Raw genomic sequence first — 17,980 nt, 5'->3', positions numbered from 1 at the left:
TTCATAGGTTTATGGAATTGGAGTATTCTGATTCCACATATTTAATATGAGAATGTAAAAAGCTGATCTGCATTTCCACTTAGGTGACTTTTTAAGCTATTGTCCTTGGGGAGGTAAGGGAAGGGGAGTTGTCAATATTCAAAGTTTATTCCAACATTTCTCTTCCTAAAAGTAAAATGTTCCCTCTGGACACAGTTAACAAATAAATGAAATGATCTGAATAAAAAGGATGCACAAAAAAACTTCTTAAACTGCTTTTTATCTTAAAATTGATCAGGAAATATGAATTATATTATTCACACATTTTAAGGAAATAAGCATCCTCTATAAGAAAAGGAAACTGTTTTAAGACCAGGAAAGAAAAACTTCACTGGATTTTTTAACTTCACTATCCAAATGAAGTGCATTCATCACATGCCAAAGAAATTATTTAATTATGGTGTCCTTTGGGTGTAATTATATACACTGCAAAACACTCTGGTGTTATGGTAAGGTAAGCCTGAACTAAATAAATAGGTTATATAAATGCAGATGCCTTTATATCTATTTAAATTACCCCAGATTTTTTTTTCTTTCTAAATAACATGTACCAACTTTCCAAATCAAAGAACTAGTAAACAATTTAGTTTTATCCTATTTAGCTCAAGTGTAAGTCACTTAATACTGCTGTGCCTCAGTTTCCCCCCATACCTCATAATGGGAAACAGATGCTTGGTAATGGTCACCCCCCACAAATGTGTCCTGTTTTGAAGCAAGGAACCAAAAGCAAGCTATTTTGGAAACCAGAATGTTTGTGCCGCCCCAGGGAGTTGGGATGAGCAGCCTGAACCTTCTGCAGGACAGGTCAGGTAGCCACCGGGTCCCACGTTGGGGCCCAAAGCTCCCCCAGGCTCTGCCAGAAACAGGAAGGGAGCAAATGCGTTTAAATGCCCGCCGCCATCTACTACCTAGACGACCTAGACGCTGACAAGTCAATTAAGGCTCCAGCATTTGTTGCATGGGCAGCGCGCCCAGGACTGGGATTCTGAAGCTTCTGGGTGATGCAGCCTGCTGCCAGTCCGGTAAAACCTATGGTTACTGCCGTTTCCAGGCAACATTCCCTGTCAGCGAGAGGCTGGGAAAGAGCCACGTGTTCTTCCTCCATCCAAGCGCCCAGAAATCGGTCCCTGCACCGGCCGGGAAGGCCTGGATTGAAGCTCTCAGACCCAGTCTGAGTCCCTCCCTGAGGGGGCTGTCTCATCAATTTCCAAAGCTGTCATGTCTCGCAGGCGCCACCAGATGGCGAGAGCTTCATTGAGGAAAGCAGCCTTTAACTCCCCACCAATTTCCAGGCCCATGAAGAAAGGCCAGTGGCTTGGCCAGGGGTCCCCTCACACCCCTCCAGCCCTGGCTGCGGATCTTTACCTGAAGCTGTCTGGGGGAAAAGGCTAAAGCAGCCCCAGAGGCACAGATGTGACGGCCTCCGCGGCTCCCGCTTCTCGGGGCAGAGCCTGTGAGCTTGGCTAAGGGTTTTGCTCTGCCTTTAGCTCATCTGATCCTCTGGCCAGTCTGGGGATTATTGGCTCCATTTTACAGATGAAGAAATGGAGGCAAACAGGGATTAAGTGGCACAGCTACTCAGTGTCCAAGGCAGGATTTGAATTCAGATCTTCCTGACTCAACATCCAGAACTGTATGAACAATATAGAGGGGGAAGGCAGGAGTGCACCCAACTAACAAGAAACGGGCCCTATCGTTAGGAAGTCTAAGCTTAGGCAACTTAAAGTCAAATGGAGCCAGAGATCAAGGAGCAGAAAGTGTGTGAGCCATTGAATTCATTCAAAGTCAATATAGACCACTTCTTTACTTAAATGAAGCCAACCAACAAGTAGTTCTTCACAAATAGATGTCATGGGTAACCACATAATAATGATGCCTATATAGAAATATTTCTAATATTACTATATGCTCGGTACTGGCTCTTCACAGTTATTACTTTTGATCTTCACAATAACTTTGGAAGGCAAGTATTCTTATAATCCCACTCTGCAGATGAGGAAACTGAGGCAAATGCAAGCTAAGTGGCTTGCCCAGAGTCACACAGCTAGTAAGTATCTTGAGGTCAGATTTGATAAGTAGGAGGAGAGGGAGATGGAAGGGGAGGGGGGGAGAGGAAGAGGGAGAACTGCACAATACCTCTGTAACTTAATAGGCAGTAAAGTCTCCTGGACCTGGAATTTAATTCTGGCTAATGCAGACAAATGAAGAGGGGCTCCATAAGTCTTTAAGAAGCCAAAGGGCCAATGAACAGAAAGTGTGCTGGTGACCAGGCCCAAGGTTGTGCTAATTCTTGCCCGAGTCCAAATCCCAGAGGGAGTGCTCAGTAAATGGTGTTTGCCAGTCTAATGGAGGGGAAGAAGGGTTAGAGAAAGGAGTCACTGCTAGCCTCTGCTTGACCTCCCCGCCCCATGCTCTCCTTGCTCCTGGCCCAGACTTCTCTGATCAGTTGCCAAAGGCATCTTCCTAAAGCACAAGCCTGACAGCATTACTCCTGTCCTTACTCAGTAAACTGCACTGGCTCCCTATTACCTCAAGGATCATAATAAAAGCCTTTCTCTGGCCTTGGGCCTTCCTGCCTGTCCAGCCTTCTGGCCACGTCTGACCCGACTCTGACTGTGTCACCCTGTCCCTACTCAGTAAACTGCACAGTTCCCCCTTACCTCAAGTATCAAAATAAAATCGTTTGGCCCTGGGCCTTCCTGCCTGTCCAGCTTTTTGTGATCCAAAGACCATGACCTTACTGCCCTTCTGATGCGTTCCCCTGCTCCATGTCCACTCCTGCATCTCCACCTTCCTTTAAGACTCAGCTGATCACAAGGAATATGGAAATGTTTAGAAACAGACCCTCTCTTTAGCAAGGCTAGGCTTAGGCAAACTGAGGCAGAGATCAAGGACCAGAAAGTGTGAGAGCCTTTGAATGCACTCAGTCATTTCAACAATGACTTTTTAAAGGAGATCAATCAGCAAGGTAGTGGGTAAGAAAGGCATATGTTTAAGCTATCAATATAGGTTAAACCTTGCTTGTGGACTAGAGGAAGGGAGGGAGGGAGAAAAATTTGGAACGCAAGATTTTGTCAAGATGAATGTTGAAAACATATTTGCATATATTTGAAAAAATCAAAAGCTATTATACAAAATAAAATAAAATTTTTAAAAAAGACTGGGCTGAAATTCCACCCTGCTTCGACAGACCCCCCACTTTCATCTGCTTTCCCTCTAAGATGATCTATTTCCACTGCAAAGGATTTGTACATGCAGCACTTTATGGGATATAGAATGTAAGTTCCTTGAGGGCAGGGACTATGGATTTTGTCTTTATACCTTTTCAGTGCTTAGTGTGATGCCTGGCATGCAGTAGGTGCTTAATAAATGCCATAGCCTGACTAGCCCTGGCAATCACAAACTTTCACCCTTTGAGAGTCTTCCACACAAAGAGGAAGGATGAGGAGCCCAGAGGATAGAGGCAGCCTTGGTTGCTATGGGTGCAGAAGCTGAGGATGCTGGGAGGAGTGGCCTGTGGCTGCTGACCTGCCTTCAAATTGCCATAAGGAGCCTGGCAAGGCAGTGAGGGCAGCAGGGGCAGCTGGGGTATCCCACTCCTAATTCAGGGCTGCAAGGGACCTGGAATCCAAGTGGGACAGAGAGCCCAAGTCAGGACAGATCTGGGGCAGGACTTCCTCTTGCTGGTCCTCTGGCCAGCTCCCATGATCCCTAGTTGTCCTTGAAATGCCCCATGCCAGTGCCAGGCTCTGAACACGCTGGGGGAGGGGGGGCAGCTAGGGAAGGCTATCTCCATGGAGGGTGGGACTAGAACCTTAATACACCTAACATGTATATGGCTACAACATCATGAGCTCATCTGAGTCCCACATCATTCCCATATTAGAGGAGATGATTGAGGCACAAGTCCCAAGTCGCATGACCAGCAAATGGCAGTTTGTATAATAAAGGCCCCACACTATCACCTAACCCTCCTGAGGCCTCCTAAATTAAATGACTTCACACAGGGGCAAATCTTGAACCCGGGTCCCTGTGGCTCTAGAGTTGGAGCCCAAGTTTTCTGACATGGTTCTCCAACGTGCAAAGCCCACTCACTTCCTATGAATTATTCCCGAGTATCCTGGTAAAGTCAGTTATTTTCCATTTTCCATTTACAAAAATAAAGTCAACACCTTTACCCAAAGGGGTGGATGAAGGAAGGACCCTCCATATACTGGACGGGGGGGGGGGGAGATCTGCCCAGAAGTAACCCCATCCATGGCCACAAGAGCACTGCAGGAAGTATCATACTAAATGTCCAAATAAATAAACTCCCCTGACACTGGGAAATGGGCATTATAGCGAGCGGGGATCAGAGGGGGTACGGTGTGCAAGACAGGACTTAGAGCTGAGGCAAATCAATTGACTTGTGTCTCAATTTCCTCATTTATAAAATGGGGGTTAAATGGGGCCTCTACCTCAAGGAACTGTTGTAAAGATAAAAAATTAAAATACGCCAAGAGTCTTGTAATCCTTAAAATGCCATGCAAACCTTGGCCATTATTATTCCTATAGTTTGATGATATAAATGGCATTTCATTACCAGTTTTCGTTACCAGGATGAATTTATGCATGGAAATGTGGCAAGTAAACTGAGTCACAGAAAACCAAGTCTGGAGCAGCTAGGTGGTGCAGCTCTGAAGTCAGGAGGATCTGAGTTCAAATTTGACCTCAGATACTTAACACTTCTTGGCAGTGTGACCCTGGGCAAGTCACTTAACCCCAATTGCCTCTGGGGTGGGGGGGGGGGTTGGGGAGAGTACATTTCAGCTATTCCTTGCTCTAAATCTCAGCAAGCAGTGGGATCCCAGTGACTACAATAGTGCTCACTGAGCTAGTTCACTCGACAGAGAGTGAAGAATATAGTCTGTGGAATAGGAGCCTTTGATTAAATTTCAGCTCTGATGTTTACTACTCACATGAATGGCCTCAATTATCAATTTAATCACTGTCTCAGTTTTGCTATCTGTAAAATGGAAATAAAAATATGCCCTTATGGACCTCCTAACAATAGCGAAGAAAGTGCTTTGTAAACCTTAAAGCATTAGAGAAATGGGACTTATGAGGTATAACTTACTCCCCAGTCTCTGAAGCAACGTGCCAAAACAATCTTTAGAAATCACTGCCTGGATAATGAGCAAGGACAGGCCCCACTGGACAATCTGGTCCAGCATCACTCCCTGGCACACGCTACACTAGGAGGATGCTAGGACACCTGTCTTAAATAAAAATAACAACCCCACCTTGAATTTGAATGGCATCTTTATAGTTTAGAAAAACTAAACACTATCTCCAATCATCTTCAAAACAACCCAGTGAGGAAACATGCAAGTCTTTGGTGAGATTCTGTTTGTGGTGGGTTAAGATAGCTATATATCACTCACAAAATTATTCAGGATAAATAATCCAAGGCACTACAGCAGTGGTTCTCAAAGTTTGGTCCAGAGCACCCTGGGAATCTCTGAAATCCTTTTAGAGAGTCTACAAATTCATAATTAGTTTCTATTTTTAATGTGATCAATATCTATAACTATAAACCACATAAACAAAAACTTTGGACAGATCCTCAATCATTTTTAATAGGATAAGGATATTGACAACAAAAGTTTGAGGACCACTGCACTACAGCATCTCAGAAAACACTGGGGAAAAGACTGAAGGCTTATTATCAACTTCTTAAACACCTACCATATGCCAGACATTGAAGATTCAATACAATGAATGAAACAATCTCTACTTGCAAAGATTTTACAATCCACTGAGAAAAATCAAAACATGTATGAGACAAATACTAGAGTTAGAAATGAAAATACAGGTGACAACAGCTTTTGCAAGGTTTTTAAAGTGATACAAAATAAAAAGAGTTTTAGTTATGAGGATAGATTTATGTATGGAAAGGTGGAAAGTAAACCGGGTCACAGACAACAAGGAAGTCAGAAGACTTGATTGAAATTCCAGCTGCCCCTTGCTCTATATCATCTCAGCAAGCAATGAGATCCCAGTGACCACAATGGTGGTCATCGAGCTAGTCACTTAACAGAAGTCCCCCCCCAAGCCATATCTCTTGCTCAAGGTCACATGCGGAATGAGGGGCAGACCTGGATGAAATGTGAACCCCAATCTGAGGGACCAAGTGCCTTTCCCTCTCTAAAATTATGCTAGTCAACAGAATGAAGTCACAGGATTGGTGATCTCCATCAGGATTCCAATGAAGTGAGTCACAGGCTTATAGAAAAGACCTGTTGGAAGGTCCTGCTGGAAAAAAGCTTGAAAGTAGGAGACTAATGCTCTTGGAGAAAAAGTCTTGATTTGTCCAGGTTCACCCAGGTAAAAGTAGAAAAAAGCCGGAAGTTGAACTCAGGCTCTGTTATATTATTCTGTCTTTTGCTGAACCTGTTTATAAAATGGGGACATTGATATTTTTACCATCAGCACAAAGCCAAGATATATGGCAAGTGTTCTGTAAACTTTAAAACAGAGAAATCATTTGAGGAAAACTTCTAAGTGTACAAAATATTGGGTGTCCTAAAAAATCTTAGTTCTCTTTTAAGCTATTAAAGCTTTTAATAGATTAAACAGCTCTAATTGAATCTACTTTCATTCATTCTATTCAGGAAAAAAAAAATTTTCCCTTGTTCAATGACATTGTTTGAACTGTTTACATGCTATTGTTGTTTGTCTTTTGTTCTCAAAGAGGAACATGACATTAGGAAGGTGATACCATGACATGTAAGTGAATTAGATTTAAGTGAGGGTTGGGCAAGGTTACCCGGCTCACCTTCCCCTTCAGAGCCATCTGGGTCCAGTGGCCAGATCTAGATCAGGAGGACTGGAGATGGCTCTGGATGTAAGGTCGGTATTAGGTCTTAGTTTGAGGTAACACCCAACCAATGATTAAGACCAAGTACAAATTGAGGCAGAGAATGGTCTCTTTTAACCTAGTCAAAAAAATAAAAAATCAATCTGGGAAGGGAAGATAGTCAAGGTTTCTGACCAAAACAGAAACAACTGCTATTTACATTCTCTCAAAGCCAATCAGGGCCTAAATAATGGTCAAGTGGGGCTTGGCCTGGGACCCACTGCTCACCAATCATTGAGAGCCAGAGTGAGTTGGATTTAAGACAGGGTCCTCAAGAAAGAAATCTAACTGGTATACTCCAAAGTATCTTAGGAGGGTTCCAACAAAAACATTCTTTGGGCAGAGCACCCACAAGTAAGGATATAGATAAGAGTAAGATAGCCTATGTGGACAGAAAAAGAAAGAGGAAGGGAGGAAGGAAAGGAAAGGAAAAAAGGAAGGAAAGAAGGAGGGAAGCAGGGAAGGAAGGAGCTGTATTCACATATTATATAAAAGCAGTGCAATTCTAATAGTGAGAGTCCCAATTTCCAATGTGAGGCTTTCTCTAAAGTCACATAAGGACGGTGGCCTTTTCTTGTTCCAGTGGCTACACTGGCTGGATAAAGAACCTTTCCCTCACCAGCTTCCTTTTGCTACGGTACCTTGGGTTAATTTCAACTGACTTTTTCACAAACTCCATTAAGAGCAAGTTTCCCATAATCTTCATCAATCGGCAGCTCTTCTTCAGTGAGCCAGGTGATGGGGATGGGATGGGACACCCGAAGCATTTTCCCCTCCGTTTTAAGTGAAATATTCCGGATGTAGTGGGGTAGTGGCAGAAAGGGCCGGAGAATTCCCAGAACTGTGTGTCCATCGCCTAAGTCCCTTGACCAGTCTGAGATAACACTAGCTCATCTTGGGGTAATAGAAGGAAAAATGCTTGTGAATCTCAGGCTGCTCTAAAAGCCATTTCTAGTACCACAGGAGCCCAACTGAAATCGAGTCCGTTTGAGGTTCCCCCACCTTTCCAACGCTGCTAAAGGGGGAAGGGACCAGGCGCTGGGTCCGAATCCGTGACCCCCGATGACCCCGGTGACCCCAAGGACCCTCACTAACCATTGCACCCTAAGTCAGAGGTGAGCTCTGGGGCCCCCGCGGCCCCTCCCGGGGCTGCCCTTAGTCTCACTCCGGGAGGGGCGACCTTGCGCAGCCCAGCCCGAGGCCCGGCGGCGGGGCCGGAACTGACCCTGCGGTCAGAGCTGCCCCCCAGCGCCCGAGCGCGGCTCCGGGCCGTGGCTGAGAAGCAACAGCGACAGCCAAGATAGCAGTGCCCGCGGGGGGCCCGCCGCCCCGCGCCAGAGGCTCCCCTCGCCACTTACTCTCTTGTGGGGGGCGTCCTGGGCGCGCGACCACCGCTGTCCGGGTCCCGGCTTCCGGAGCTGTGAAAGGGCAGAGACAGACCGAATGACCCCTCGGGCTCCGCTCCGCGCGTGCCTCGGCGTCCCCCTCTCCCAGGCTCCGCGGGCCGGCCCGGGCCTCGCCTAACGCGGGGGAGAGCGGGGCCGGGGACAAAGGGGACAAAGGGGCCGCCCTCACCTGCTGCTGCTGCTGCTGCTGCTGCTCCTGCTGCGCGACGCTCCCCGCCGGGGGCTCCGGCGCCGCCTCCATGGCCGCCCCGCTCCGCACTGGCCCCGGCTCCGGCTCCGGCCCCGGCCCGTCCCGGTCCCCGCCACCAGCTGACCCTCCGACAGCGATTTGAAAATCCCGCCCCCTGGCTCCGGGCCCGGCCACTGCGCGGGGGGCGGGGGGAGGAACCAACCGCTGGGCCGTACTAAGTCAGGAGGGAGGGAACGTGGGCGGTTCTGCGCACGCGCAGCCCGGGCGGAGGCGGGGCCGAGTGGAGCGAGCCGTTCTCTGGGCTCTGGTGGAGCAAAGGAAGGGGCGGGACCGAGGCTGCGGCGGAGGCGGGGCCCGATGGACGCTCCTCCCCTCTAGAGAAAGTACCGGCCCCGTGCACCTGCCCCAGCTTGGTATTTGGGCAGGTCTCGGTGCCCCACCCCTTCCCGGGAGCGAAGGCTCCCCGCCCCGCCCCGCCCCGCCCACGCCCCGCCCCGCCCCGCCCCGCGCCGCCGCTTGCTCCCCTGTGCCTCACGGTCAAAGGCGGCCCTAGAGGTACTTTTGTCCTTTTTAACGATCCGGACACTGAGGAGCAGGGACCCGCCCAGAGTTTCTCCCAACTCAGCGCCGGGACCAAAGTCTTTCCCACTCCGCCCGGGGGACTCGCGACGGCAGCATCGGCTATTAACGAATCGTAGAACCGTGGGCTTGAGGGAGCCGCGAGGCCGCCCAGCCCGTGCGTTACGGGCGCCAGGGCCGGCAGGGAGGCCGCAAGCCCACGGACCGTTTCCCTCCCCCAAGGCCTCGGCTGATACTCAGAGCGGCTCTTTCCTCGCAGCAACCTTGGGGAGTGGGCGGTGCCCGCCTTCTAGCGGAGATGGCGGAGAGGTGGCGGACGGGGGGATGTGTATCTTTGCACATGGCCCAGGTGCGGGTTTGTTTGCCCCGCTGTCTACTTGTCGCAAAAAAGGGGCTTTTTGTTGTTTAAAGAAGTATTGGTTGGAGGTGAATGACGAGGTCTAGAGACAAGAGTTGAGTGAGAAGGAAAAGGGTCTTTGGAATATTAAGGATGCACAGAAAAGGTAACGGAAGGCGTTTTGGAAGAATACACGGATAAAGAATGAAGCTTTTCTAATGAGTTGCAGTTATTATATGCTTTTTAAAAGTGGACAAACTGTAAGGAAAATCCATGGGGTGGTGTCTTTTCCAGTTATTCATTACATACAGAAATGAAAGTGTACATCGGATTTTGCCAAGAATAGGATAGTAAGGGGACAGACCTGATACAGGGATGTAGCAGGAGAGGATGGTCTTCTGCCAAGGCAGGCTGGCGTCTTCTGGGCCATTTAGCTCTTAAAAGAGTCGCCTACAACACTGTGGGGCTAAAGGAATAGAATAATAAAAAGTAAAAGGATTAAAACAAATAAAACAAAATAGTAAACAGAACAAGGGTCCACGATTTCAGCAGAAGATTCTCATATCCATATAGATCCATCTAAGATCATGAAAGATAAGTCTAAGAGAACTGTCCAACATCATCTAGTGAATACTATAGATCTGTGCCTGGTACGAGTGCTTAGGTGCTGTCCTAGGTGCTGGGAATACAAACAAAAAAAAAAAAAAAGGCAAGACAAAACCTCCTGCTCTCAAAAAGCCCGTGTTCTATCTAGGAAAGAGCATGTATATATTGCAATACATATGAACAGTAACTTAGGATGTTAGCAGAGCCATTAGGAGCTTGGAAGATGTAGAAAGGTTTCCTACAGGAGGTGGCTCTTGCCCTGAGCTTCAAAGGAAGCTAGAGGCAAAGGTGAGAATGAAGCACAAGCTCTGCAAAGACACTCGGATGATAACAATAATGATGATGTGTGCATATGTGTGAAATGTCCTATGTCAAGAAGGCTAATGTGACTGTACTGACACATATGTGAAACAGAACAATGTGAAACAAATCTGGAACGTGGACTGGAGCCAGGTTGTGGAAGGTTTTAATTGCCAAATGGAAGAGTTTATGTTGAATCCTAGAGGCAACCAAGAGTCACTGAAGCTTGGAGAGTAAGGATGTGGTTGTATGTAAAAGGCTGAAACTCTTGAGTCGATGCACTGAGGTTGGACAATTGACAACTCAAGGCTAATTACCGATTGGACAATACTCTGTAAGCATATGCTTGGAAAATGGCCCTTCCCACTATCCTGTGCTGGCTCGATAATTGGTGTATACAGAGAATTGTAGCAGGGACTAGAGGGTGGAGTAAGACTAGTCAGAGTCACTTCTGGATGGGAGATGAAGAGGAAGGTCACAGAGATTCTGCATCCATCCAATTCAGTTCCACCCCTAAAGACCAAGAATAAAGACCAAGGACTTTTGCTTCTCCTGACTCTGGCTGATGCTAAGGTATCCAGGGGGCTAATGCAGTCATCACAGCTGTACTCCTTACCTCACAGGGACTTTGCAAGGATCAAATGAGATGACAGATAAAGCACTTGGCAAACGATAACTGTATATAAGCCTGGGCAGGAATCAAGGAATCAAACTTTCAGATAGAGAATCTTTACCCAAAGTTACACAACCAGTGTGGGGGGAAAAAAAAAACAGAGACATGATTCAAACTAATATCTCCTACCTCTAAAACCATAGCATTCTCCATGCTACCATTTTGCCTCCCATTACCTTGGGTCTTTGAGAGTAGCTACAAATAAAAGATTTATCCCCATCAATCAACTTAGTGATGAGCTCCTTATTGAGCTAGACTGGTCCTTGCATAAAGTACACACCATGCACAAAAAGCTTACACTTAGAATAACAAATAGCTTTTAAGAGCCTGCTATGCTCTGTGTATTGCAATCTGAATTTAGATCGAATCCTGTCTTAGTCAGTTAGTAGCTTTGTGACCTCTCTGGGTCTTTCTCCTTATGTAAAATGGAGATAACTACCCAGTGTTGTTACGATGACCAAATAAGATATGTCAAGTGCAGTATAAATTTGAATTTTTTTCCTTGTTTGGTTAGGGTTCTGCTAATTAGACTTCAAATAACCTAGAGCACTGTCCAAGTCAATAAGGTGAACTTGAGTAGAGTCCAGATATTGTAAAAAAAATATGGGTATATCAAAATATGGGCATCAATTTTTGGCTCAGAAAAATATGTTTTAAGATTCTAGTTTAAGAACTGATTTTTTTTTTTTTTGGTTGAGGCAGTTAGGGTTAAATGACTTGCTCAGGATTACACAGCTAGGAACTATTAAATGTCTGAGACCAGATTTGAACTCAGTCTTCCTGACTTCATGGCTGGTGTGCTATCCACTGCACCATTTAGCTGCCCCTTAAAAGCTGATTTTAGATTAGATTAGATTACAACTTCTAATGCAACAGGCCTTGAGAGAAGTTACTGGATTAAGGTTGAAGAAGTGGAAGGAATAAGGTTTCCCACATGGAGCAGGAATTATGTGCTTATAAAAATCATCAAATAGCAGACAAAGAAGGACCCCCAAAAAAGTGCAACTCAGCTGCAACAATCTCAACCCCACACTCAGCTTGGTGCCACATTTCCTTATTAATTCCATAACCAGGTTCAAAAATAGTGTCAGAAATATCCTACAGAAGCAGAACTACCCCAAATTACAGAATTTCTTTCTCTAATCAGCTTGTTTCCCTCACCTTGGACTAGGCTTGGGCAGAGTTCTGATTTTCCCTTATCTTGAAATCCTGGAATTCAAAGGTTTCGTTTTTAAAATCATTGTTAATGTTAATTTATTAGTCATATTGATATCATAGAAAGCATAGATGCACAACCAAACAAGTAGAACATGCTGTTACATGATGAAGTAAAAACTGACTTTTTTTTCCCTTCCCTCCCTACAAGTTAAATGGGAAAATAGGATGAAGTGACTGAGTTAACAAACTATAGTGAAGCAGAGATAGGCTAGGGGGAAAGACCAAGGGACTAGATTTTATTGTCTGTTCTTCACTTCCAGTCTGCTGGTCCAGTCTCTCTTCCCTCCTCTTTCACTTTATCTTGTCTGCATCTTATTCTCATTTCTTCCTCTGATGTGCTTAGTATCTTGCTTTTGACTTCAAAAGTGATGGCCTTTGCATTTCTCTGCCTTTGACAAAAAATAAGATCAAGAATCCTTCCCAAACTCCTTCCCAGGCTTAGCAGGAAAAAGTATTGAATTGGATGCAGCCTCACTTCTTCTGGGAAAATGAGGTTAACCCAGAGCCCCACATTTGGAAAACTTGAGGCAATGTATGTCTTTCCCCAAACTACATTCCAGGCTACCATGTCTCTGTGGCAACATTTATGGGGAAGAGTAGGGTTACATAGGTAATAAGTAAAAAGTCCATTTCTTTTTTCTTGTGACTCTTAGCTCTTACACATTCGCCAATTGACATCCATTGGAGGTTCTTTGGACCTTATGGCCCATAGGCTATCCCTTGGTTAGCTCTCCCACTTGCCACATCCATACATTTATGCATTTTTCATTCATATGTTCTTTGGTGATATCCAGTTTTAGCTCTTCCACTTACTAGCTGAGTGACCTTGGGAGGGAAATCACTTTTGTTCTCTGAGCTTTGGTTTCTACATCTCCAAAATGAGTCAGCTGAGCTATTTGCCCTTGTAATTCTAAAGGAACACATTATTCTTCCTCTCCTATGGTCCAGCCAAAAAGCCTTCTTGTGCCTCTACATAAGTTATCTCCCATATATTATTTTTAAAACACAATAAGTTTCAAATAATTGGGTAGCTTCTAGATATAAGAACAACAACTGAGGAACTCGGGAGAAGTCTTGCAGGAAGTCACTTTTAAGCTAAACTTTTATGAAACCTATTAATTTTTAATAGGCAAAGTACTGTGAACATGGATGACAATCAATCAAACAATCAATAAGCATTAATTAACTTACTAGTGCTGGAGAAACAAAAAGAGCTAAAAGACAGCCTTCATGGAGTTTACAATCTAATTAAGGAAGACTATATACAATAGAAAAGGAAGGGGAGTACCAGCAGGGTGGGAAATGAGGAAATATCAGTCCTGTTCCTGGTTCAAACGAAGGCAGCTCCACCTTCCAATCAAAGAGCCTAAAGTACTGATGAGGTTAAGAGTAATAAGGCTGATGGATTTTACAGGATGATGAAATGTCCCAAGGATGATGTTATTATGAGCATGATGGAGAAAGAAAAGTCCAGAAGGTGTGCAACTAGGTGGAAAATAGGAAGCCTTCACTGGGAGGAGCTGTAAATGCAACAGAGAAGTTTGTATTTTATTTCCGACATAATAGGGAACCATAGAATCCTCTCAATCAAAGAAATGAGAAAATACTAGCACCCTCACATTTATTATTTACTTTCAGGGTTGCAAAACTTTCCACATGTAATATCTCACTCCCCACAATAGCAGTATGAGATAGGTACTATCATTATCCTATTTTTCAGATGGGGAAACTGAGGCAAGGAGATAAATCAATTTGCTCAAAATCATACATCTAGTATCAGAGGCAGATTCAAACCCAGGTCTTTTTTAGCTTTAAATCTGGAAATCAATTCATTACATCACCTGGGCTGTCAAACCATGACATAGAAATGTGAATTTGGCACCTGTGTGACATCAGTGAGCCTGGTTGATGCCTACATAGTTTTTATATTCAATATTTTTGAAGGGAAAATGTTATGAGCATCAACATTTCACCTCAGAAGTCCTGTTCTCACTGGATTCTGCAGAACACAGCTTGAAAGCTGATTCAGGAGCAGGGACCTGATTTGGGGATGCTCAGGTTCCCTGCCTAAAGCCACATCAAAGGTTTGGACCTGGGAGCAAAAAGAACTGGGTTTAATTCCCCTCTTTACCTTTTGCAATATGTATGACTTTGGCAAGTTACCTGAGGTCTTTGTGACTCAGTTTCCTGATTTGTTAAATGTGGACTTAGATTGGAGAAGTTTCATCTGAGGTTTCTTCAAGTTTTAAATTTTGTTGGCATCCTAGTGTTAGCTCAACTTGAAACAAGGTGATAACTCAAGGGATATGTTAGAATCCTAGTGTTAACTCAATGGAATCGATACAATACTTGTGTTTACACCTTTAGAGAGCTCATATAAACAAGAAGTATTTAAGTACTCAATGGAGTTCACATGTATTTTTCTACCCTGGGGTTCAGTATGTTGACTTCTTTCCCAGGTCTCTCCCACTTTGCTCTTAGCTGTTTCAATCACTCCTCATCTTACAGTCTTCTTTCTTCTCATTATAGCACATGGAAACAAGCCAGAGGTTAAAGATTTCACCTAGATCCTCCGATGATTTGAGCAATTCACCTCTTTAGCAATATCTTTTTCTACATGCACATACAACACCCAGAAAGTGGGTGGGAGTTGTGGTCTTTTTTTTTTTAACCTTGCAACCCCTTGAGAAATAAGGCTTGGGCATCTCTTCCTCTCTTTTTCTCAATTTATGTGTCTGTCTGTTTCTGTTGCTTTTGCTGAGACTTTTGCCTCTTTCTTCCCTACTCCCTGTTCTCTTTCTATCTCTGCTTCTATCTGCTCTCTCTGTTTTTCTCTCTCCCTCCTCTATTTCCCATGCCTTCACTTCAATTTTCCTGCTAGGTTTTGTTTTTCTAAATAAGGAAGGATTATCATAAAACAGAATTTTTTCATTAGAAGGGACATCATTGACCACCTAGTCTCATCCATGGATATACTATAATCCCCTCTACAATATTGTCGTGTTTTTTTTTTTTTTTTTGAAAACCTTTTTCTTGAAAATCTCCTGTGAAGGAGAAATTATTACTATCCATAGTCCACTCCATTCTTCTTTCTTTTTCTCACTCCCTCCTTCTCTTCCTCCCTTTTTTTCTTCCTTCCTTCCCTCCTTCCCTCCCTCCCTCCTTCTCTTCCTCCCTCCCTCTCTTCCTTCTTCCCTTCTTCCCTCCTTCCCTCCTTCCCTCCCTCCTTCCATACTTCCTCCCTCCCTCTATTCCTTCCTCCCTCCCTCTCTTCCTTCCTCCTACTTCCCTCCTTCCTTCTTTCTTTCCTTTCTTCCTTTCTTCCTTCCTTCCTTCCTTCCTTCCTTCCTTCCTTCCTTCCTTCCTTCCTTCCTTCCTTCCTTTCTTTTCTTTTTTTTGCAAGAAAATGGGTTAAGTGGCTTTCCCAGGGTCACATAGCTAGTAAACATTAAGTGTCTGAGGTAGAATTTGAATGCAAATCCTCCTGAATCCAGGGCCAATACTCTATCCAACACAACATCCAGATGCCTCCCAATTTTTCAGTACCACTAATTTTTTTTTTAACTAAAGCTTCCCATTTTTCAAAACACATGCACGGACAATTCAACATTAGTCCCTGCAAAATCCTGTGTTCCAATGTTCCTCTCTTCCCTGCCCCCTCCTCTAGAGAGCAAGCAATCCAACATGTCAAATATGTAAAATATATATGTTAAATTCAATATAGGCATACACATTTATACAATTATCATGCCTCACAAGAAAAATCAAATCAAAACAGGAAAAAATGAGAAACAAAATAAAATGCAAGCAAACAACAACAAAGAGAGTGAAAATTCAATGTTGTGAACCACATTCAGTTCCCTTACTCCTCTCTCTAGGTTTAGATGGCTCTCTTCATCATAAGATCATTGGAACTGGTCTGGATTATCTCATTGTTGAAGAGGGCCACATACATCAGAACTGACCATCATATAATCTTGTTGTTGCCGTGTATAATGATCTCCTGGTTCTGCTCATTTCACTCAACATCAGTTCCTGTAAGTCTCTCCAGGCCTTTCTGAAATCATCCTGATGGTTATTTCTTATAAAACAATAATATTGCATAGCATTCATACATCACAATTTATTCATCCAATTTCCAAGTGATGGGCAGCCACTCAGTTTCCAGTTTCTGGCCACAACAAACAGGACTGCCACAAACATTTTTGCACACGTGGGTCCCTTTCCCTCCTTTAAGATCTCTTTGGGATACAAGCCCAGTAGTAACACTGCTGGGTCAAAGGGTATGCACAGTTTGATAGCCCTTTGGGCATAGTTCCAAATCGCTCTCCAGAATGGCTGGGTCTGGTTCACAGTTCTACCAACAATGCATCATTGTCCCAGTTTTCCCACATCCCCTCCAACATTGGTCATTATCTTTTCCTGTCATTTTAGCCAATCTGAGAGGTGTGTAGTAATTCCGCTAATTCTTAAAGAAGATAGAACTCTGGGTCTGAAGTCAGGAAGACTCATCTCCCTCACTTCAAAGCTGGTCTTAGATACTTAATTAGCTAAGTGACACTAAGCAGATCACTTAACTGTATTTGTCTTAGCTTCCCAAATTTTCCAAATGGGATTGGGAATAGTCAGAGAGCACTGAATAACAATTTTATTTATTTCTAAATAAATATCAAAATAAAACATTAATTTATTTATAATAAATAAAATTATTGTTTATTGAAAAATTAAGTTAATAAATTAAATATTAATAAATATTTTAAAATAAAATATTTAAAAATAAAAAATGACTTTTTATTTTTAAAAAATATGCAAAGATAGTTTTCAACATACACCCCTGCAAAACTTTGTGCTCCAAACTCCTCTCCTTCTCCTCTGTCTAGCCCCTCCCTTAGACAGCAAACAATCCAATATATGTTAAACATGTACAATTCTTCTATATTACCATGCTGCATAAGAAAAATCAGATCAAAAAGGGGAAAAAATGAGAATGAAAACAAAAAGTAAACAACAACAAAAAAAGGTGAAAATACTATGTTGTGATCCACAACAATACCAATTTTAAAAAGGTTTTTCCTTTACATCAAAGCCTACATAAGTTACTTGACAGCTTTTCATTTTTTCCTCCCTCTGGGCCAAACAGGACAAATCTGATCTTTCTCCAAATTACCTTTTAAAATTTGGTAATGGCTATTATGTGTTCAGGTGTTGCTCGATGAGTCTTCAAAGGTTCATTTAGGTTTTCTTGGTAAAGATGCTGCCCTCAGATATAATGGGTCTTCTTTTATTTTAGACTAAATGCCCCCAGTTTCTTCAATTAGTTCTCATATGGAATATATGATTGTTTTACTCTTTGTATTTGTACACATCTTTCTGACCCTCTCTTCCCAAGAGTCTAACACAGTGGCTGTTAAAGAGCATATGCTAATAAATATTTATGGATTGAATAACTGATTTATAAATTCAGATCCATCAATAACTCCACAAAAGCAAAGAGAGATATCTCCTAAAAAAAATTCATCAAAATAGTTGGGCTAAAGCACCATGTGAAGAAATAAAGATAATAATAATGATGATGATATTGCTAGTGTTTACATAGTACTTGAAGTTTTGCAAAGTAGTTTACATATATTATCTCATTTGATGCTCACAAGAATCCTGGTAGCTAAGTGCTATTATTATCACAATTTTACAGGTGAGGAAATTGAGGCAGATAGGGATTGCCCAAGACCACATA

General features: G+C 43.5%; 1 protein-coding gene across 1 annotated transcript in view; it reads right to left on the bottom strand.

The window, feature by feature from the left end:
- The window catches only part of RTKN2 (rhotekin 2), a 76,744-nt gene extending 67,775 nt beyond the window's left edge, over positions 1 to 8,969 (bottom strand). Inside the window, exons 1-2 of the mRNA XM_031956900.1 lie at positions 8,513 to 8,969; positions 8,296 to 8,355 (exon numbers count right to left, since the gene is read on the bottom strand). Coding sequence (XP_031812760.1) covers positions 8,296 to 8,355; positions 8,513 to 8,584 — 132 coding nt within the window. The 5' untranslated portion in view covers positions 8,585 to 8,969. The remainder of the gene's footprint in view (positions 1 to 8,295; positions 8,356 to 8,512) is intronic.
- Between the last annotated feature and the right edge of the window lie 9,011 nt (positions 8,970 to 17,980).

Source organism: Sarcophilus harrisii, chromosome 2, assembly GCF_902635505.1.
Source record: "Sarcophilus harrisii chromosome 2, mSarHar1.11, whole genome shotgun sequence".
Classification (NCBI taxonomy): domain Eukaryota; kingdom Metazoa; phylum Chordata; class Mammalia; order Dasyuromorphia; family Dasyuridae; genus Sarcophilus; species Sarcophilus harrisii.
The sequence above is the reverse complement of the archived record's forward strand: the minus strand, read 5'-3'. Positions and strand labels throughout refer to the sequence as shown.